The 22773-nt window shown below is 48.6% G+C and overlaps 1 protein-coding gene across 2 annotated transcripts in view; it reads right to left on the reverse strand.

The window, feature by feature from the left end:
- Nucleotides 1–20390, reverse strand: part of LOC115094229 (sulfotransferase 1C4-like) — a 39693-nt gene extending 19303 nt beyond the window's left edge. The window contains exons 1-2 of one of the 2 annotated variants that reach the window (XM_029607058.1): nucleotides 20140–20390; nucleotides 13653–13837 (exon numbers count right to left, since the gene is read on the reverse strand). In XM_029607058.1, the coding sequence (XP_029462918.1) occupies nucleotides 13653–13806 (154 nt within the window). In that variant the 5' untranslated portion in view covers nucleotides 13807–13837; nucleotides 20140–20390. The remainder of the gene's footprint in view (nucleotides 1–13652; nucleotides 13838–20139) is intronic. The other variant, XM_029607057.1, reaches the window with a different exon arrangement.
- Between the last annotated feature and the right edge of the window lie 2383 nt (nucleotides 20391–22773).

Raw genomic sequence — 22773 nt, forward strand, 5'->3', positions numbered from 1 at the left:
CAGACGGCTGCGACCGCTCTGCCTTACCTCTTTTCTACCCTTTTCCTCCTCCTTGGGCAAGATGGCTGCCTCCGGTCCCGCGCCGAAACCCTCGGCGTCTCCTACTCAGCATGGGTGTCCCAGTCTGCCATGCTCCTTCCCGTGGCCTCCTAGGGCGCGCGCGCGCACGTTGCCTACACTTAAGTACACGTCATGGCAGGAACCTCGGGGGCGTCCCCACCGCATGACATCAGTACTTCCGGGTATTTAAGCCTCCTCTACACTACTTTCTTTGAGTTAGCAAGGACTTCGGTTTAGCTACTCTGACCGCTCTAAGCTGCTCACTTAGATGCCACGCTTCCCTCAGGGGATTCTCACTCCAACGAAGCTCTAGGCACCCGCTCCTCGGGGCTTCTCGCTTCCACCAACCCTTCGGGGGTTCTACTAACTAGACAACTGCTCCTTGGGGGTCTCTCTCTATTTCTTTCAGGATTTTGTGCTATCAGGTACTCGCTCCCCGAGGACCTATCTGTCCAGTGTATCCTGCACCACGGACCTTTGGTCTCACCATCTCCATTGTCAGGAAGATGTCCGCACTACATTCCTGTGAGTGCCTCTATGATCCGGTTCTCCAACTCCACCCACTTTCGGCTTTCCGCACTGCGGGCCTCTAACCACCTTGAAAATCTGGGTGAGACTTCTACATCTGAGACTGTCTGAACGTATTGGCACCTTGCCAGGCTTCAGTGCTTTTCCTTCCTGCCTCATACCATCTATCTACAGCAGTACAATAAAGCTTTCCACCTACAAGAGTCTGCTCTCTGAGTTTAGCCTATCGCTGTGGTTCACCACAGGGCTCCCTCCCCGTGGGAGGAGTCATCTCCACTGCGACTAAGGGTCCACACGATGCCACAAATATAACAGATTGCTAACTCCATTGGCTCGGCACAGCTCGCTGTCTTTCAGGCCATACATGGCCTAGCCCAGCGGATTAAGGAACAACAAAAGTCTTTGGAGAGCCTAACTACTGCTTTCAATCGGTTACATGCTCAACTGAATTCTTCAGAAACTCCTGTGAAAGAATTGCTGTTTCCAGTGGTGACCCTCAAGACCACTGTACCCTTATCCACACCTACCCCCTTTACGGGTGAAGCCAAGATGTGTAGAAGGTTTATTAATCAATGCAACATGCATTTTGCATTACAGCCTACCCTCTTTCCCATTAAAGCTTCCAAGACCATCTACATCCTATGTTTCTAGAGGGACGAGCCTTGGTTTGGACTTCACCGTTATGGGAACGTGAAGATCCTATCCTGAATGACCTACCAGGATTTCTAAAACTTTTCAAGTCTGTCTTTGATGATCTGGCGCGCCAGACTGTCACTGGATCTGCTTTGCTCAATCTCAAGCAAGGTAAAAAGCCGCTTACAGAATTTGCAATCGAATTCAAGACTTTAGCATCCGAACTACATTGGGACACTGGATGCCTACGTGCCATATTCATGGAGGGCCTCAACTCTCGCTTAAAGTACGAATTAGTGGCTCGTGATTTGCCTGATACCCTTGAGTCCCTGATGGAACTGGCTGGGAGAATTGACCGCCGCATCCGAGACCGAACTCAGGAGGCTAAGAGTCCATGAAAGTCCACAGTGGGGGCTAACCGTCCTAAACCTGTGCCTATTGCTTCCAGCCTACCATCTGCTTCCTTAGAAGAGGAAGAGCCTATGCAACTAGGCCGAAACCATTTAACTTCCAAGGAGAGACGTTTTCGCAAACGCATGGGGTTATGCATTTATTGTGGCCAATCGGGCCACGCTGTGCAAACCTGTCCCATCTGTCCAGGAAACTGACAGGCCTAGGATCTGCAGGAGGATTTCTCCTGGGCCTCATCTCTCCTACTCCTCCATTATCCTTACCAGCATCTCTGCTCTGCGGAGGCCTTGAATTTCAGACTCTCACTCTCATTGACTCCAGTGCCGGAGGCAATTTTATTTTGAAGCGCTTAGTTGAACATCTACGGATTCCACCACACCAATAGCTAATGTTGTGGTTATGAGGTGTTGGAGAGGATTCTTGGGTACTGCAGTGATGGCCACTCCCAGGGGAGGAGCCCCGTGAGGAACTGCAGTACCAGGCTAGACTCTATACACGCAAACACAGAGAAGTTGTATTTATTGTACAGCACGGTGGCACTGCCCAGGAAGCGGACAGTAGTGGAAGGTAGCTCCAGCAGTAGTAGTCCAGGGATCCTCAGCAGAGAGGACCCGTCTCACTCTTGAGTAGGTGAAGACAGTGCAGTGAACAGGAACAAGTCCCGGATGTAGAACGCTGAAGCTGTAGGTGAGATAGACTGATAGGTTAGTACTCACTGAAGCAGAAGCTGTATCTTTGGAATTCCTGGCAGGCAGATGTTGTAGAGTGGCAGGCACCAGACTAGGGAGAGCAGGCCCTCGAGGAGCGAGTACCTGGTATCCCAGGATAGGCACCTGAAAGAAAGCAGAAGGGCCCCCGAGGACCGGGTACCCAAGTTAAAGTAGAATTATCCCAAAGGGCGGAGAGAGCCTCCTGCGGCAGCTAGGAAGCGGCAGAGCAGCTTAGACCGGAGCAATTCCAATCCTTGCTAACTCACCTGAAAGAGTGAGTTGAGCGTTTAAATACCTCCAGGAAGAGGGCAGAGACCTCTCGGGTGTTGGGCGGCATTCCCGCGCTGGCCCCTTTAAGAAAGGGGCCGGCTTTGCCGCGCGCGTCTAGAGGACGTCGGAGGCAGGGCTTCCACAGCGACGGCGTCCCGTGGAAGGCCTCTCGATGTCATGGTAGGCCTCGGAGCCTGAGGAGGTGCCCACGAACCCAGCCTCAGGAATCTGGAGCGCGGCAGACCATGGCCGGGAGGGGTAAGTTCAGTCAGCCACGGCCTCCTCGGCTGACTGGCACAACAGCTAAGCCTTTGCTATTGTCCTCTATCCATGGAGAACCACTTCCTGGAGACGTTTCATTGACTACTAGGCCATTGGCCTGCACACCGGAGCTTTACACTCTGAATCCTTCTCATTTCTCGTACTGGAAAAGGCCATTTAGTTGGGCCACGTTGGAACTGTCCCAGTGGGGGCCTGACTGTCATGGCCGGTGCCTCGCGGAGGTTTCACCACTCATTTGCATGCCCACTACTCCATCGTTACCTGGCTTACCTCCAAAATATGCCTCCTTCCAGGATGTTTTCTCAAAACAAGCAGCAGATGTACTTCCACCGCATAGAGTATTTGACTGCGCCATAAATTTGAAGCCTAATTCAGAACCTCCCAAAGGAAGAGTTTGCCCTCTTTCAGTAGCTGAGACTCAAGCCATGTCCACCTACATACAAGAGAACCTGCAGAAGGAATTCAAACACTCCAAATCTCCTGCTGGTGCAGGCTTCTTTTTCGTAGGGAAGAAAGATGGCACCTTACGCCCCTGCATCGATTACAGGGGTCTGAATGAGATTACCATCAAGGTAATCCCCCTACCCTTAATTTCTGAACTGTTCGACAGGCTCCAAGGAGCCAAAATATTCTCCAGATTAGACATGTTCTGTCCCCAGCAGTGGGTACATGTTTATCTGTATATACTGTAGTTTAACTGTGTTTAGTGCAGCCCCTCCCTTCTGATACTGAAACACTTTTTGTAACCCATGATAAAAGTCTGTGAGCCTTGCCTTTAAGAGAAACCTTTCCCTTAAGAGAAGCTCCCTCCTCCCTCCACTTTCTCTCACTATTGGAAGAGCTTGAATGCCCCTCAATCAAACTTGAGTCTTCCTAGGTGCCTTATAGGCTCAAGGGACTGTCCTTCATGTTCCCCCTGGTCACATGGTTCTTAGGCTCACTGCCATTGGACCTTGCCCCCCTGCCCCAGCTTGTGGAGGCATTTCCCTTAGCAGCTCTCGGCAAGGGCCAGTCTTGCCCATGCAGGCTTCAGAGCTAGCAGCGCTCTGTAAAGCTCCTGAAATGATCAAGTTTTTACCTTCTTTTTTACTGCTTTCTTCTGAAGACTAGATCAGCCTCATATCCCTCAAGCTCCCTACCTCCACCACAAACTAATTCCTGCAACTCAAGAGACCTTCTTCTCCCTCCTGCTACCCTGTTTCCAGTTACCAAAGATCTTTGCCTTGGGGCTTACGTTTGAGATGCAACAATTGTAAGTAGAATCTACCTGTACAATAAATAATTTCAAACTTAAAGAATCTTTGTCTTGAGGACTGATTAGAAAGAAGGTTTATCTGCCTGGATGGCAAACTCGGATGTCTGTCTGATCCAGATCAAGATCTTAAAGGAGCTTACAACTTGGTGCGTATTCGTGAAGGAGACGAATGGAAGACTGCTTTTAACACCCGCTATGGACACTTCAAATATCTCGTCATGCCCTTCGGTTTGAGTAACGCACCTGAGGACTTTCAAAATATGATGAACGACATCTTACGGGACTTACTTTATCAATGTGTAGTAGTATATCTCGATGATATATTGATCTTCTCTCAAGATCTGCAAACCCATCAGGAGGATGTCAAGAAAGTTTTAAGACGCCTGCGTGAGTACCACCTATACGCAAAGCTTGAAAAGTGCGAATTCCACAAGGAGTCTGTACCCTTCCTGGGATACATTGTTTCTAAAAACAGGTTTCAGATGGACCCCAAGAAGTTAGAAAGTATCCGGGACTGGCCCCAACCTACAGGCCTGAAGGCACTGGGCCGCTTCTTGGGCTTCACCAATTACTATCAATCCTTTATTAAAAACTACTCTTTATTGACTGTCCCTCTAACTGCTATGACCAAGAAGGGAGCCAATCCCGCCAACTGGTCTCCAGAAGCCATATCAGCCTTTCTGATGCTCAAAGAGGCTTTTCAAAAGAAGCCGTGCCTCCGCCATCCTGACCCACATCGTCCATTCATCGTCGAGGTCGATGCTTCAGACGTTGGTGTGGGAGCGGTGTTAAGCCAGTATAGCGAGTCTAATGTGCTCCATCCTTGAACCTTCTTCTCAAGGAGGTTCTCGCCTGCCGAAAGAGATTATGGAATCGGAGACAAAGAGTTACTTGCAATCAAGCTGGCCTTTGAAGAGTGGCTTCCTTGGCTGGAAGGCGCACAACACCAAATAGTAGTGTACACCGATCACAAGAATTTGGAGTACCTCAGACATGCTCAACGACTCAATCACCATCAAGCAAGATGGTCCCTGTTCTTTAACAGATTTGACTTCCTTCTGAAGTATCGTCCGGGAGAGAAGAACACTCGGGCTGATGCCTTGTTCCGATCCTTCTTCCCTCAGGATGTGCCAGATAAACTCCATCACATCATTGACCCCGGTAGAGTGGTTCTTGCAGCCACTCATGTGGTACCCGTCGGGAAGACTGTGGTGGCCAGAAATCTAAGGAAGAAACTGTTGAAGTGGGCGTACGATTCCCGTCTGGCTGGCCATCCGGGACAGAGTCGTACCCTAGCTATGTTACAACAGTACTATTGGTGGCCAACCATGAAAAAGGACGTACAAGCTTATGTGGGTTCCTGTGCTGTCTGTGCCAAGCAAAAACCACCAGCTGGATGTCCTTGGGGTTTGTTACAACCTCTACCATCGCTGGATGAACCCTGGACACATATTGCAACCAATTTCGTGGTAGACCTGCCACCATCCAATGGAAACACCACCATTTGGGTCACAGTTGACCGCTTCTCCAAAATGGCACATTTTGTAGCATTACCAGGATTACCCTCCGCTACGGAGTTAGCAAAACTCTTTATTAAAACACAGCTTCTACCTTCAAGGGATGCCTAAGCATATCCTATCCGATAGAGGAGTACAATTTACTGCGAAGTTTTGGAGAGCTTTATGTCAAAAATTTGACATCACCTTGGATTTAACTTCCACTTACCATCCTCAGTCTAACGGTCAGACTGAGAGGATGAATAGGACGCTGAAGCAATTTCTGCGATCCTATGTCAACTCAAGACAGAAAGATTGGGCTGAATTACTGCCTTGGGCAGAATTTGCTATTAACTCGCATCCTGCTACTTCTACGGGGTTTTCTCCCTTCCAGCTCATCTACGGACGACAACCGCTGCCTCCTCTGCCAATTCCATTATCAGTGGCTTCTCCTGCCGCACAGACCACTGCAGCAGAGCTATCTCAACTTTGGAAGCAAACAAAGGAGCTACAGAAAGCAAAAAGAACCTACGATGCTCATCATCGAAAGGCACCACAGTTTCAGCCTGGAGACAAAGTCTGGTTAAGTACCAAGTATCTTCGCCTTAAACATCCTTCAGCATGTTTTGCTCCTCGCTATGTTGGACCCTTTGCTATACTCATGCCGCTCTCTCCGGCATCCCCGGATCGGCAACGCCATGTTTCTCCTAAGGGCCTCTTAGGGTGTGTGCGCGCACGCCACCTATGTCTTTATCCATGTCATGGTGGGAACCTCGGGGGCGTCCCCTCCGAGTGACGTCAGCACATCCTGGTATTTATCCTGCCCTTCGTTTGCTAACAAACCGAGTTAGCAAGGATTGGATTGGAATGCTCCGGTCTAAGCTGCTCTGCTGCTTCCCAGCAGCAGAGGGCTGTGCCATCCAAGCACTAAAGTCAATACTGGAAATAAATGTAACCCCTAAAATACCTGAATCCACCTGCAGACTGCTTACAATCTCCATCTATAATACCAGATTGTATGTAATCTCATATTAGGTGGCATAATCTCAGTTTTATCCCAATTAAGTTTAGAAACAGAAAAGACAGACAATTCAGTGATTTAAGGACAAAAGGCTGGGGACAGAGAGCTCAGGGCGAGACAGATAAATAAAGCAGCGTGCCATCCTTGTATGCAGCACTTCTATCATCCAGCTATCCAACAGAAACCCCGGAAATAGTCCCTCTCTGCCCTAGAGCAAAAGATCTTCAGTTTTGGTTTTTATTTTTTTAATTTTTCCCTGGGAATTTATCAGAGTTTATTATTATGACAAGAACACAAACAAGAGAAAAACAGTGAGAAAATGTGACTCATTTATCTGGGTAAATACTAGAGTTCACTTTGGACAGAAGCCAGGACAATAAGACAATTCTGAGCAGATTCTCGTGCTCGGCCCCCCCCCCCCCCCCCCAGCTGCATCCCTATCTCTACCCCCATCCCCTGCCTGGCATGTCCCTTTCCCTCCCCACCCCCCACTGCAGCAGCATTCCTCCACAGTGGAGGTGGCGCCAGGCCTCTCTCTCTCTCCTGCACTCCGCAGCACCGCACTTCTGCTTTACAGCAGGGCCGGGAGGTACTTCTGGAGGGCAGGGCCTGCTGCAAATGCTGCACTAGCAGCACCAAGCAGCAGACACTTTGGCTGCCCCGGGCGGAGGCCGTATCGGCAGGCACTGGGGGGTGAGCACCGTTGCTGGTGGTGGGGGGGGGGGGGGGGGGGGCAGTATTTGAAACGCCTCAGGTGCTTTGGCCAATACTGGCTTTCAGCAGTTGCTGGAGGCCTTGAGACACTGCATCTGTGACGCTGGATCTCCTCTTTAATCTGCCTAAATTAGGGTGAAAAATCGGTTTTAACAGCACCATCTACTGGAGACAGAGTAAGACTGAGGGGCTGTGACTGACACAGGGGCATATATGGCTCCGCCCACAAGTTTTAGTCTGTCTCCATCTACTGGTGCGGAGTCACAACCCAGGTGTCCTGGACTGATCCTGGTACGTACAGGGAACTGATTTAAACTGAAAACGAAAGACCCTATATGTAACCTCTCTTGTTGGCTGTAAAGATAGAATACAGATCAGGGGAAAGAGAGGGCAATCTTGTCTTGTATCTCTACCAAGGCAAAGCTGTCAGAAAGGGCACTGTTCGCCAATATACCTGACCTAGGGCAACTATATAATATTTGGACATACTAATAAAATTATCTCCACATCCAAACCTAGCTAGGATTTTAAGCATATAATCCCATTCTACCAATTAAATGCCTTTTCAGCATCGATGGACATAGCGAGCATTGGAATATACTGAGAGTGAGCCACATGAATGATATCATGAAACAATTGGGAACTACCAAAAATATATCTTCCTTTCATAAATCCAGCCTGAGTCTGGAGGAATTAAACTACCCAAACCAGAATTAAACCGAGAAGCGAGCACTTTGAAATACATTTTACAATCTACATTAAAGAAAGATATTGGTCTATAATTCTGCTCTAATAAGGGGTCCCTCCCAGATTTTTCCAACAAAATAGTAAGGGCGTTGAGAAAATTACCCTCAGCATGCCCCTCACCATAAAAAAAATAATATAACTCCATACATTTTGGAAGCGATAACGAACTGAAAGCCTTATAAAATTGTACTGAAAAGCCATCAGGAATTGGGGCCTTGTGTGTTGGAAGATGGGTGCATAACTGAATTAATCTCCTTTTAGAAAACGTTTATCATCTTCAGTTATCCTAGGGTGCTGCACCTGCCCTAAAAAAAAGTGTCACCATGAGCAGTCACCTCTCTAGGTTCAGAAGAATATAGATCAGTATAACATTTCAATATCTCAAGTAACAGTAGCAGACTGGTTTACCTTAATAGTGTGGATCCATGACCTAATTTTCCGCACAGCCAAATACTGACTGTTTTCCGAAAATATGTAGTTTTCCTCATAAAGATACTTTTTCCAGCCCTCTAATCGCATGAAGTATATCCATATTTTGATCTATGATGCTGCCGAAGGACTGCAGAAAAGCCTGTCTGAATATGCTGGGATTCTGTTAACGCTATCGCCTTCTCAAGCTGGCTAAGCTCTGCATTGCGCTCTTTATTACTATGAGCCATATAACTAATAATCTCTCCCCCTACAGGGACCTTAAAAGCCTCTCAAATGACCGACTTTGATGGGCAGTCAGATTCATTCATAGTGACATACTTTGGTATATATAGCCAGACATCTTTTTCCAGAAAAGCCTGATCATGCAACAGAAACGAGTTAAGCCTTTCACACAGGCGACTTGTGCTGGGCCCGTCAACAGAGAAAGAGAGAGAGATACTGCAGCATGGTCAGATACTAAAATGGATAAAATATCAGCCTTACTTATCCTAGGTAATAGAGATTTAGATGTCAAGAAAAAAAAAATCAATCCTAGAATAAGAATTACAAGAGGAGGAGAAAAAAAGTAAAATCTTTCCCAGTGGGATGTAAAATATGCCACGGATTCAGCAATCACTGCTCTCAGGACATGTAGAGTCTTAGTCATGGTAGGCTTACAACCCCGTTGCCTATCTGAAAATAAATCAAGCGGATGGTTAAAATCGCCACCCATAAGTACAGATATGTCTCCATTATCTAAGAGCACTTTAGCCAGCTCCCTAAAAAAAAGCCGACTAATCGGCATTAAGGGCATAGACATTAAAGAGCAGAAGCCGCTGCTCTCCAAATCAGAAATCTGGGAGAAAATCTGAATATCCTGGGGTTGTTTTTTTTTAAAAGAAGAGAAACCCCATTTTTTTGTTATATGCTGCAGAAAAGCAATCCAATCCCTTTTCAGTTTAGCTCAGTTTTTGCCATCTAAATGACTTTCTTCAAACATAAATGTGCGTCCCTTGCTTCTTAATGCAGTCTAAAAAAAAAAAAATGTTCCGTCTGATTTGGAGATTAAAACCATCGACATTGAGACTTTATACATTCAATAATTTCGGAGAACCCATTTCAAAGCTATATTACAGCCGAAAGATCAGAAAAAGAGAAAATGAAAAGAGATGTATCAGCGAGACACTCCATGAAGTGGTTCCAGAAAAAAAAAAAAAAAAGACATAAGTGACTCCATTAAGACCTTATTAAAAAAAAACAAACCCAAAAACAGGTTCCCCTGGCATGAAAAAGTCCAAAAAGGAAAGTGCCACGAGTCATCAAAAAACCAAAAAGAGACCAGCAGTACAGCCATCGAGAAGACACCCCAAAAACACCCATCCCCATCACTCCATGATAAAGTAATCACCTCCCCTAGCAACAAAAGTTACCAAACCTAAAATAAACCAGGGACTGACCAGCTCCATAACAACGGGAACTGTTCTGCCCAAAAACAGGGGAAAAACAAAGAGGAGACTAAGCCTGTCCATAATATCCAATGCAGTATAGCATCCCTAAGGTGAAATGGCCAAATAACGTATCAGGCCAAAACAAGCAAACTCTTTCACTACTGCAAGGGGAAGCACAGAGACCAGGAGGCCTTCAAGGCAGATATTAAATCCAATAACAATCAATCGCAACCAGTCAATAGGACAGAGAGGGGCGAAAAGCACCAAGAAACAAACACAGCCCAGGTGCGAGAAAAAAAAAAAGCAGCAGCCAAATCTCATCCGCCCCCAGCAAATCGAAGCGGCATTTCCAGGAAAAAAAAAGGTGTTACCGAAATCACATGGGGCCAGCCGGGCATTTGCCGCCCAATTGTCCGGATGGTCATAGGAGTACGACTGTTATGACTGTTATACGTTACTCTCATCCGAGGGCAGTGCAGCCAGCCAAACTTGGCCCCTGTGTCTCTGAGCTGCAGGCGGAGAGCAAAATGTTGTTTGCATTTTCGTGCTGTAGTTTTGGCCAGATCCGGAATAAAGAAAAAGCTTCTCCCCCTGATGAATGATCAGTGCTTTACGTTTGAGCTGCGGAAAGAATTTCCAGCACCTGAGGCTATCGCAACACTTTCACTAAACTTGGCTTTGGAAATTTAGAGTTAGGGAGAGGCCAGGAAGGGACCCTATAGGCCCTTTCCACTTAAAATGTTTTCTAAAATAGAAGATGCATTATTCGCGACATGAGGTCCTGTATGACCCTCATCATATTGGCACCTTACAATACTTCAGAAACACCTAATATGTGAATATATTACTCCTCTGATTGCAGTTAGACAAGTCTCTTCCACAATAACTTACAGGCAGATTGCAATACCAACGCGCTATAAAAACGTGCACCCAAACTGGACGCACTTTTTTAACGCACGCACAATCACCTCTCCTGGGCACTCGATGCAACAGGCAAATGGGCTGCCGCGCTAAAAAGGACGCACTAAGGATAAATTGTGCGTCTCTGGTGCATCCATGGCATCGGGCTCCCAGGAGAAGGGGCTGTGTGCGGGTTAGGGAAACAGATGCTCAATTTTACAAGCGTCCGTTTTCCTAAAAGGCTAGAGGATGGGAATAAATAAAAAAGCTTAACCGGCACAGAGCGGCAGTTACTACCCTTAAGAGAAACATGGGGTAACCTGCACGGAGCGGCAGTTACTACCCGTAAGAGAAACATAGGGGTAACGTGCACGGAGCGGCAGTTACTACCCGTAAGAGAAACATGGGGGTAACCTGCATGGAGCGGCCGTTACTACCCTTAAGAGAAACATGGGGGGTAACCTGCACGGAGCGGCCGTTACTACCCTTAAGAGAAACATGGGGGGTACCCTGCACGGAGCGGCCGTTACTACCTTGGGAAGCTTGCTGGGCAGACTGGATGGACCATTTTGGTCTTTTTCTGCCGTCATTACTATGTTACTAACCCGTGCACAGCCATGGGTTAGGAAAATGGATGTTCTTTAATTGAGCGTCCATTTTCTTAACCTGACTGCCAGCAAGACAGTATTTTCTGCTTTTCTATTAACTTTTGGGCTCCTCAAGACTTAACGCCAGCTTCGGCGCTGCGTTAATTTTTGAGAGTAAAAATGTGTGTGTCAGGTAACAGCTAAGAGCCTCATCAACATGACATTTACATGTGATGAGCTCTATTAGATACGTGCTGGTTTGGACATGTGTTTTGAACGTGCTAATCCCCTTATTGCATAAGGGGTTATGGACGCGCGTCCACTTGTGAGATAGCCTGAGCACACAGTATTGCATCGGCCTGACAGTGAATAGCACCAAATAATGATCAAAACGGTCCATCCAGTCAGCCCCAAAAATGATTTGTTTATCTATTAATTGATTTATTTATTTTAAGGCTAACATTGACTGTCACTCCATGCAGACCACCCCCAAGCCTTCTGTTAACGGTTGAGTGCTGAGGCACTTGCTGTGGCAGCCCTTCTAATGTAGCCAGTATCCCCTCACATTTACTCACATTGGACGTCAGCGTGAGAAATTGCTCTGCCAATATTTCCAACTTAGGTTTAATGCTACGAGTGGTATTAAAATGTTACCCCTGTCAAGTCCCGAATGCCCTGAAGCTCTGTTAAAACCAGGTCCATAGGAGCAGGCCCCTTTGCCAGCCGACATGGGAACAAATCAGACCGTAACAGATAGCCATTTTCCGGTTACCAGTAAGCCCTGGCTTAAGTTCTCATGTTCTCAAGGTCAAGCAGCGCAGGTCATTAAGGGGGAGGATTCCATTCAAATGCAGCCCCTCCCTTTGAGGGGTCTGGGAAGGCCGTCTCCCTGAGAGGGTTTTTAAGCAGCTCCAGGAGGGAACGCAGACAGTCACAGTGAAGTACAAGAGTGCTACCCCTTGGAGCTGGGAAGCTCAGACAGTCTCTTGAACAACTCGTAGGCGTGGCCCTGAAGAGCGGGGAGGCGCAGTCTTGTGTAGAACACAGGCACAACCCCGAGGAGCGGGGGAGTCCTGTCATAGAACTCACAGGTTGCCGCGGTGTTCCAGGGCAAGTCCTGAGAAGCAGAAGACCTTGCAGGATAGGACCCAGGAGGTGCAGAGCCGGCCCGAGGAGTGGTGTAGGCCAGGAGAACGAGTCTCCGTAGGAGCTCACACTGACCCCCGAGGAGCGGGTGCCAGACAGGGTCCAAGAGCAAGAGCTAGGTAGAGTAGTCTCAGGAACACGAAGGCAAGAGTTGTAGACATGTACGGAACTTGTTGCCAAGTCATCTAGCTGGGGTACACCTATCCAATGACATCATCAACCAGGGACACCCCCGAAGTTCCCGCCGAAGAGGCTTCAAAGGCAGGGCCGGTGACACGTGTGCGCACGCCTAGGAAGGTCCGAAGTCATCGTGGGTGGTGACGGCGTCCATGCCGCCATGAGGAATCCCAGGGAACATGGTGGTGTAGGCTGGCCCGCGCCACGAGCAGACCCAGGGAGTGCAGGAGAGTGGTGCAGGAAGTAAGCACACGCGGTCGCAGCCGTCTGCGACCGACAGGCATAACAGTTGACTCCTAGTTCTGTTTAGTAGCAAACTAGGATTCAGTGATTGAAAGCATATCAACATCTCCTTACCCCATGGTGGCTTTTAGGTCAAAGATTTTGCTGGACAGATTATGAGTATTTGCATACAGGTCTTTCCAAATTTGTTTTACTACTTCCTTCTCCTGTTTCTTATCTATTCCTTTGTTTTTATTCTGTAAACTGACTCATCATCTCATCCCTGCTGCCTTCCATTGTGTGACTTCTATTATTATGCAGATGACTTTGGGTTTTTATTCTCTCAGAATAAGATACGCTGTCCAGATCTCTCTGTCCCACTAAGCAATCCTTCCACCAATACCTTGCTCTCCCTAACCCAAATCTTTTGTTTCCTATCCAGGATCTTTTCGCTGGGTCTGGAAAGACCTGTAGTTTTGGTGTTGAAAAAAAAAGGGGGTAAATTACACTACCATAGGTAAACAAATATTACAGTATCACACAGAATTGAAAACATACCATTTACATTGGTATTACAGGTATTTTGGATGTGTGTGTGTGTGTGTGTGTGTGGGGGGGGGGGGGGGGTATTTACCTGCTTTGGGGTAGGTAGAAATAAGGATGTCATCTGGCCGGGCCTGGAAGTTCCAGATTTTCTCCCAGTTCTCACAGGAGAGGATTGGCAGTAGAATCCCATTGACATAATCTAATTTCTGGAACACAGTCATATCAAGTTCCGCTTCTGCCATCTTGGCGATTTTGCTGGGTACCACTGAGGATCTAGGAGGGAGGTAACAGGAGAACAGTGTTTAATGTCTTCCTCTATAAGCCTTCCTTGCAGTTTGTCCTGCTGGGAGAAGCTGGGATTGTGGGAGCTGCAAGCTCCCTTCACAGCCAGCTCTCCTGCACCCTCTTCACTGCAGTCAGTGCTTCCTGCTGGGAGAGTGGAGGAGGACTGCAGGAAATGAGCTTTTCATCTTGATACAGCATGAGGCAGGGAGCGGGTTTTATCTCCTCTGAGAAAGAGCAGAAAGAACAGAAAAGCAACTAAACACACAATATACGAAGGGGAGGAATTAGGTGAAAACATGCTCCCGTTTTCATTTGAACCCTAAAAGAGAACAGTGCCACCTCACGGCCTTACAATAGCATGCAGGCTTTTAACTTAAGGCAATTGCATCTCTCAATGCGGCCTCCCCCACATTCTGCATTCATCAACCATTCGCTTCAACGCCTCTCATTTAGGAACTGTGAATTCTCCCACAACCAGAGCACCTGCACCATTCTTTACAACAGCATCTTCTGCTGGGATGAGCCAGGAGGGCACAGTGTTGGGGCACCTTCACACCCAGCTGCAATCCCCTCGCTGCCACCAGTCTCACTGGGTGGAACTTCATACTCCCAGGGGAAATTCTGCACAATGCAGAATTTGCACAGAAGTTCATATTTGCCCTCCAAATGAGAACCAAGAGTCAGAGAGAAGAGCATCGGTGCACACAGGCTGGAAGGAGGAAGCAGCAGCACTGGGCCGCCCAGGCTGGAAGAGGGAGGAGGTAGCAAGGTGGTCCCGTGCAAGCCAGAAGAGAGAGGTGGCAGCATCAGCCTGTGTAGGCTGGGATAGGGGGGGGTGGTGTGGGAGCTGTCAAGCCTGTAGAACGAGAGAGAGCAGGGTGGGATGTAGCCTTGGGGAAGGGTAAGAGGGCAAGAAAATGGGGGGGGGGGATCTGTCAAGGAGGGACAGAGAGAGCTAAGAGTGAGGAGAGAGAGCTGGGAGCTCAAGCCTAGGGAGGGGGAGAGAGAGAGGGAGAACACAAGACGTGTCATGCTGGGTCAGACCAGTGTCCATCCTGTCTCTGACAATGGCCAGTCCAGGTCACAAGTACCTGGCAGATCCCCGATGGTTGATCTGTCTTGTATCTCACGCCCAGGGATATAAGCGCTGGTTTTCCCAAGTCTACCTGGCTCATAAGTGGTTATGGCCTTTTCCTTAAGGAACTTGTCTAATCCTCTTTTAACTGCCTTGATCACATCCCCTGGCAACTGATTTCATAGCTTTATAGTGTGCTGAGTGAAAAAAATCCTTCCTACGATTTGTTTTAAATCTGCTAGTTTCATGGCGTGCCCCCCTAGTCCTGGTGTTATTTGAAAGGATAAATTACTGTTCTCTGTTTACCCGGTCCACACCACTCATGATTTTATAAATGTCAGTCATATCCCCTCTCAGTCATCTCTTTTCCAAAGAACCCTAACCTGTTTAACCTCGCTCTATAAGGGAGTTTTGCCATCCCCTTTATCACTTTTGTCACCTTCTCTGTAATTTTTCTATGTCTGCTGTGTCTTTTTTGAGATGGGGCAACCTGCATGAGAGCATTGTGATATTCTCAGTTTTGCTCTTTATTTCTTTCCCAATAATTCCTAACATTGTGTTTGCTTTTTTGGCTGAAGATTTCAAGGTGTTGTTCACAAGGACTCCGAGGTTGTTTTCCTGGGTGGTGACTCCTAACACAGATAAGAACATAAGAAAAGAACTTGCCATACTGGGTCAGACCAAGGGTCCATCAAGCCCAGCATCCTGTTTCCAACAGTGGCCAATCCAGGCCATAAGAACCTGGCAAGTACCCAAATGAAATGCTGGGTCGCACAGGCGCGCATTCATTCACTGCCGGTGGGGGCTGCCGAGGCAGCCCCCACCGGCAGTGAATGAATGCGCGCCTGTGCGACCCGGCCTAGATTTAACACGCGACCACCCGCCGCCCGCCGGCCGTCTCGAACTAACGCGCGTCCACCCGCCGCCACCGCCTGGAACAAGCGCCCACCCGCCCGCAGCCTAGATTTAACACGCGACCACCCGGCTCCCGCCGCCTGGACCCACGTGGCCCTCCGACAGGTATTTAAAAATAATTTTTTTTTGAACACTCAGGTTTTTTTTCCAATATAAGACATACCCTGAAAGTAAGACATAGTGGGACTTTTTAGGGGGGTCGGCTAATGTAACACATCCCCCTTTCGGGGGGATGTGTTACATTAGCCCAAAAAATGTGTTACATTAGCCCAAAAAGAATGCCATTCCACCTCCACATCTAAACCATATGGCTGGACAGTGCACAACACACACACACATATATATTTGCAACCTATACATATATATATATATATATATCAAACAAAGACGTGGAATGGCATTCTTGTAGAGTCGACAATCATGTAACTTCTCAGTCATTCGACTAAATGCTTTTGAATATGGACGTCTTTAGTTCTTCAGTTGTATGACTACATGCAGTCCAGTGTTGTACTGTTTGCCCGTACGGATACAACTTTTATGCTCAGTTATTTGATGTTTAACCACACATTCAGAGGCCGATATTTGAAAGTCATTTAGATGGCTAACTGAAACGTTATCCATCTGAATGACTACCCAAGTTGTGCGGCTAGAATTTAGTCACGTAAGTCAGGGACGTTCTGGGGGCGGATGGGAGGCGTTTCCAGGCGGATCAGAGTCAGCCACATAGGTCATTCGGAGTTAGCCACTTAAACCTATGCAGCTAACTCTGGACAGGCCACAGGGCTGTCCTAAAATTGACCGGTTAGATATAACCGGCCAACTTTAATACAGTCGGGTATATTCAGTGGCTCTGCCATGCCACTGAATATCCCAGTTAAGTTAGCAGGACTGTTATGTTCGTGGACCCTTGGGCTGGTTGGAACAGAAGATGGAGTACTGTAGAGGTCCACAGCCAAAATGTCCCAACCAGGAGGCGGTTCGGAAGCTCAGTGCTGGCTGACGCTCTGGTCTGCGGTGAAGTCCTTTGCGACCAGGACTTAGACCCTTACGAGACGAATGGACAGTGTTGGACCGGAGAGGAAGAAGACTCTTTGCCCTGGAGACCGGTACTCCCCCGGGAGGAGCCCTTAGAAGTCCAGCCGCTGGGACTTTAGGAGATTCACCCTGGAAGCCGAAGTCCCCCCAGGAGGAGCCCGTAGGGACACGGCCGCTGGGACTTAGGCGACTTCCTGTCGATATGGGGGGTCCGGATGCAGGCGCCTCCTGCAGGTCGTGGTTCCGGACGGCTGGCGCCTCCAGCAGGTCGTAGGAAATCCAAAAGTCAGTCCAGGAGTCGAAGTCCAAAGGTGGTCCGCAGCCAGTCCAGGGGTCGATATCCAGAGAGCAATCCGCAGCCAGTCCAGGGTCGGAGCCAGACAGCGATCCAAAAGCCAGTCCAGGAATCAGAACCAGAGAGTAATCCAAGCCAGTCCAGAGGTCCGAACCAAAAGAATCCACAGCAAAGGGAAGGCAGGAGCAGGACGAAGGCGACCAAGACCACAGCAGGCAAACGCCAACTCCAGGAACCTTGTTGCAAGGCACTGGAGAGCTGTAGGAGCAGGGTAGAAATACCCTGGGCGTCTGACGTCATCTCAGGCTTTTCCCGCGCTGTCCCCTTTAAGGCTTAGCCCTCTTCGCGCGCGCGTCTAGGGGGTGGAGCCAGCGACGGAAGTCGGCAGCGTCTCTGACGCTGTGCAGGAGCCGCGGCAGGCAGCGATTTCGGCTCAGAAGTGTGTGGGGCTCTACTACTCGCCCGAAGCTGCCTCGAGGTACGCAGGGGAACCGGGAGCCGACCCGGTTTTGTAACAAGGACAGCTTATATCCCATTAACTTAACTAATGGCTTTCAAAAGACACATGGAACCCATATGGCATTAGACCTGTTGTAACATGTAATGGGTGTGGGCTTGGCCCTCGGAAAGCCATGAATAAACACACACAACCCACACATACACAGATCGCATCTACCCACAAACACACACCCAAGCTCTCATCCACCCACCTAGGTAGTCATCCACACACCCAGGCTGTCACTCCTCCACATGCGCACACATACACAGAAGCAGTCACCCAGCCACAGATACATACACTCACATAGGGCCTGGGCCTCTTCTTCAGCTGCCAGTGGGATGGGGTCCACTGATGGCCATCATGTCCTCCTTCTCTCTTCAGCTGCCAGCAGGATGGGGTCCACTGATGGCCATCATGTCCTCCTTCTCTCTTCAGCTGCCAGCGGGATGGGTGTCCACTGATGGCCATCATGTCCTCCTTCTCTCTTCAGCTGCCAGCGGGATGGGGTCCACTGATGGCCATCATGTCCTCCTTCTCTCTTCAGCTGCCAGCGGGATGGGGTCTACTGATGGCCACCAGGCGGAATGGGGTTTGTTGGCGGCCACCATATCCTTCTCTTCTCTTTGGTTGCCAGCGGGATGGAGTCTGCAGAAGGCACTGCATCCTTCTCCTCTCTTTGGTTGCCAGAGGCATGAGGTCTGCTGGCAGCCAAGGTGTCGGATCTCTCTCTTCAGCCATCGTGGGACAGGCTCCGCAGCGGCCTGCTGAGTCGTGGGATGGGCAGCAGCAGGAGCCGTGTTTATCCAAAGGTCATCTCCTGCTGCCGCGGGGCTGGTCTCGAGGTAAGAGCTGCAAGTCTGGCCCCATGGCAGCAGGAGATAACGTTTGGATAAGTGCGACCAGTGTTGCCAACCTTGCTTATTTCCTGAGACTTTGGGCTTTTTTTTCTAGCGATTCACTTCATTTTTTTTTTTTTTGCAATTCGCAGATTGCTTAATATTGGGCGTTTTTTTCTGTCAATCGCGTTTTTTGGGGCTTGGTGGGTGAGAAATGAGCCCAGTTGTCCCTGTGATTGGCTGCTGCCGCCTATGAGGCCTGTCCACCCTCAGAGGAGCACGTGGGCAGACAGGCACTGTCGGCAAGCAACAGAGTCTGGTGACTGAGGAAGATTATTATGCAGCACAGCAGGCTTGACTGCTGAAGGGAATGAAGCACTTAACTGGCAGCAATCAAAACAGAAGAGGTGCTGGGAGGGAGAGGAATGAGTGAGTGAGCTGGGAGGGGGAATGAATATGTGGGGGCCAGTCATGTGCTTGGAGGTGGTGGGGAGGGGGAATGAGTGTGTGGGGGCCAGACATCTGCTTGGGGGGGGGGGGGGAGGGTGTGGAGGCCAGACATATGCTGTTTTTTTAATTATTATTTTTCCCTTTGAAGGAGCTACAGCGTTCAGTGGCTGAGACTGGAGTGGTGGTGCACCAGTCAACCATATAACTGGCCTGCATGGGAGGGTGGCTAGACAGAACCATTACTGAATAATGAATTGTGAGTTAAAAAATGTACTTTTAGTGCATACTGTCTGGAACAATCTGTGTAATGTAATGTAATCCACAAAAATCTGATGGACATTTTAGGGAGTTTAATACTATTACAAGCCACTGTGCTTCCTCCATTACACTCACAAAAGTATTTTTAAGTGTTTTCTGTGTATGAATACCTTCTAATAAAAGTAGTTTTAATCTCATGTGTTTTGGGCTTTTTTTTTTTTTTTTAACAGTGCTTGTTCTTTTATGAAAACCTGGCAACCCTGAAAGTGACTCCTGCTGCCCATTGGACGGGGGGTGCAGCTAGATGTGATGCAGTGGACCGGATCAAGCATGGTTTTGGTTTATCCCTGCCCACGCCGATGTATAAATTTGGGGTGGCACTTGCCACCCTGAAGCGACGCCTATGGGCTGTGGATTCACTGAATCCCTTGAAGACCCTGACCACACACCACTGCTTTTTCGTACGATTATTTTTCCCCCCTCAAAAACAACGTGCATAAGTCTGAAAATGCAAAACTATAGGCTCGGTTGCCTCCTCCAACCTAACCACGTGATTCCATCTTTTTCCGTAGCTAAGAATCAGATCCCTGCATCACCTGTACTGTTTCTCGCATGCATGATGGGCAATTCAAATAGCCCTTTTAGACAGTTTTATTAATTATTATTATTATTATTATTCTCCCCATACTTAACTGTGAATGCTGTGTGAAAACCGTGTAACCCCTTTCTCTGGCTACACTCTGGAAACGCTGAAGTTAACAGATACATCGCCTTCACAACAGGAAAAGCATCCCTGCTTCCAGGGAGTGAAGATCAGATTCAGGGAAACTTTACTGGCATGACAATTTGTAAAGTGATTACAAAAAAAATAAAACAGTAACAGTACAACAAGAGCGGTCTTGTCTTTCGTCAAAGCTCTTTTCCTACCTGTGCGCGGCGAGGACGTAACCTTCCTGTTAGCGGAAAGCAGCGAGAGGGTCTTCTCTTTCCAAAATAGATGAGGTTTCCTCCACTCCTCTCTTCCTGCCTTTCCCTCAAATTGCAGGACTTTCAGCCCTGGGGAAGAGGAGGAGGAGTAAGTCACAGCGTGAGCAAGGGGGCAGTGAAATCGGAAACCCAGTAGTAAAGCTTCTCACGCAAGGGGGAGGGCGAATAGATCCTGGCCCGTGCCAGGGGTTACACGCGCGAGAGAGCATTTCCTCGTCCCTGGCTTTTGTACTCTGTCCACAGATAGAGAGCAAGGTTTAAACCGGAACCTGTTTGAAATTTGTGAACAGTAGCGCCCAATCCGCATGACTTCAGCCTGGTCTAATGCTGTGCACCACGTGCAAATCTGTCATAACTTTTCATAAATTCGGCCTCCTCTTCGGAAAGGAAAGCTTCCTTAACTCACTCACCTCACGCACGCGAGAAGGCGTTGGCTGGTAAAGATGCCAGGGAAGGATCTTTTAAAGATTATTACCCAAAGGAATTTAAACGTCAGTAGGGCAAGGGATTGGCCCTGAGGGATGGTGGGCCCGGACCGGCATTACAGGTGTGGGGAAAGACCATGTTTTTCAAAGGGGCTAGGAAGTTAGCCTGGGGAGGGAGGCTAAAACCAAAAAATACAGGTAGAACCATACAGATACAGATCCTACCACAATTCCTTTCCTCTCTTTATAGGTGTGGCCCAGTAGATTCAGATTCTGCAAACTTTATTGGCATGACAATTTGTACATGTTTTTCCACAGAGGCGGAAACTTTCAGACCGCTGCACGGCCGTACATGTGCGGCACATACGTGGACCCACGTCCAGGGACGCGGCTGTTTTAGAACCTGCACGCATAAAGACGCGCATGCTATAAATTCCCTGTAAGTATCCGGATCAGTCCAGACAGTGGGCTATGTCCCCCTTCCAGCAGATGGAGTCAAAGCAAAACACAAAGGGTGACCTCTTATAAGCTGGAGCGCCCTCTCTGTCCCTTCAGTATTTCTCTGACTCCAGCAGTTGAAAGGTGGCAGACCCTTTGGTCCCTAACTCGGTTTAGAAAGGATAGATTTTTTCTTGTCTTTCTTATTCTCACTTGGAAAATGTCTTTACTTTGGATGGCTCACTTTAATTAAAGATATTTAAAAAAAAAAAATTTATCACTAAATTCAATTGAACAGTAATTTCAAGGACAGTCTCCCTCAGATTTTAGACTCTGGGTTCTAAAACTTGCAAGCAGAACCCGTGGTTCCTTTTCGAGGGTCTTTTTTTTTCTATTTCTTTTCTCTCCATTTGTCTTTTTCCCTGCTACCAGGCCTCCTCCTCTTCTCGGGCCACCACGACGTGGGTTATGCGGCAGCCCATAAAAGCTGCTTCTCTTCTGCACGAAGCCGATGCTCTGCAGGGCTCCGGCAAAGTTTTTCTTCCAGGGCCGCGCAAGCAGGAAGGAGGAGGAGCACCTGCAGGTTTGGACGCGACCTTTTTCTTCAGGCCGTGGTGAGATAAGCTCCACCATGGCCCCGCTGATCTTCCTGCTGTGTGCGTCCACCGGTGGTGGCATGGGCCTCCATGACGGCCATCATCGCACCCCCCCTATGGCCCTGCGCCTGGGGACAATGGCTCCCCCTGACCTCCCCTCGGTATACCACTGCTCGCGCCCCCTAATGGTCGGGGCCCTGGGCCCAGGCCTAGTTTGCCTAGTGCTTCCGCCGGCCCTGCCTGTACTAGATAAAATATGAGAAAAAAATACTGAAATCTATGCAATCTTTAGATAAGGCAGAGTATCACTATGCCAAAGTTGAAGAATTAATTACATTTGGAGAAAATAGATCTAATGATGTGTGATCCTGCCTTGTGGTAACAAAAATATGCTGTTCTTGTAGGTAATTGCAGTTAGGACCTGGGTCATGCTGTCCTATTAACTAGTCATGATCTAAGACAGTGGTTCTCAACAGCTGTGTCGGGAAGTCCCGGGAGGTGGGTCACAGAGCAAGCAGAAGGCTGCTCCTTCCTCATCAGTCTGGGCAGGAGTGTGACAGGAAGCTGCTCTCGCTTCCTTCTCCTCTTCCTGGCCAGTGGAGGTGATTCCCTTCTCTTTCACCCAGATCGGAGCACGATATCACCAACATCTTCCTCTGCCTGGCCTGGGGGTCAGAATGTGAAAGTAGGAACATGAGAGAGAGAGGTGCATGCTCTATAGATCCACTGCCGACTTCCACTGCTGCTGCCTCATCTTCTTCCTCTCCTCAATTCTTTTTGCCCTCATCTGCTGCTGATAAAGAGGGAGGGAGACTCTGGATTGGACTGAAGTCTTTGCTGGCTGGGATGCAGGAAGAGGGGGAAATGTACTGGGCAGGAAAGCGTGGGAAGATAGGAGTTCAAGAGTCTGCTGGGCAGGTAGGCAGGGAGAGATAGGGAGTCAGGGATGGGGGAAAGAAGATTGGGGTTGCTGGGTAGGGAGAAGCAGAGAAGGGAAGAGAGATGGACGTGGATAGCTGGAGGTGTGGAGAGGCTAGGTTGAGGGAGAGGGGAGCGGGAGTTGGGAGATGCTGAGCAGGAAGGGGTAGGAAAGAGGTGGTTAGAAAGAGAAGGGG

Source organism: Rhinatrema bivittatum, chromosome 6 (genome assembly GCF_901001135.1).
Source record: "Rhinatrema bivittatum chromosome 6, aRhiBiv1.1, whole genome shotgun sequence".
Taxonomy (NCBI): Eukaryota; Metazoa; Chordata; class Amphibia; order Gymnophiona; family Rhinatrematidae; genus Rhinatrema; species Rhinatrema bivittatum.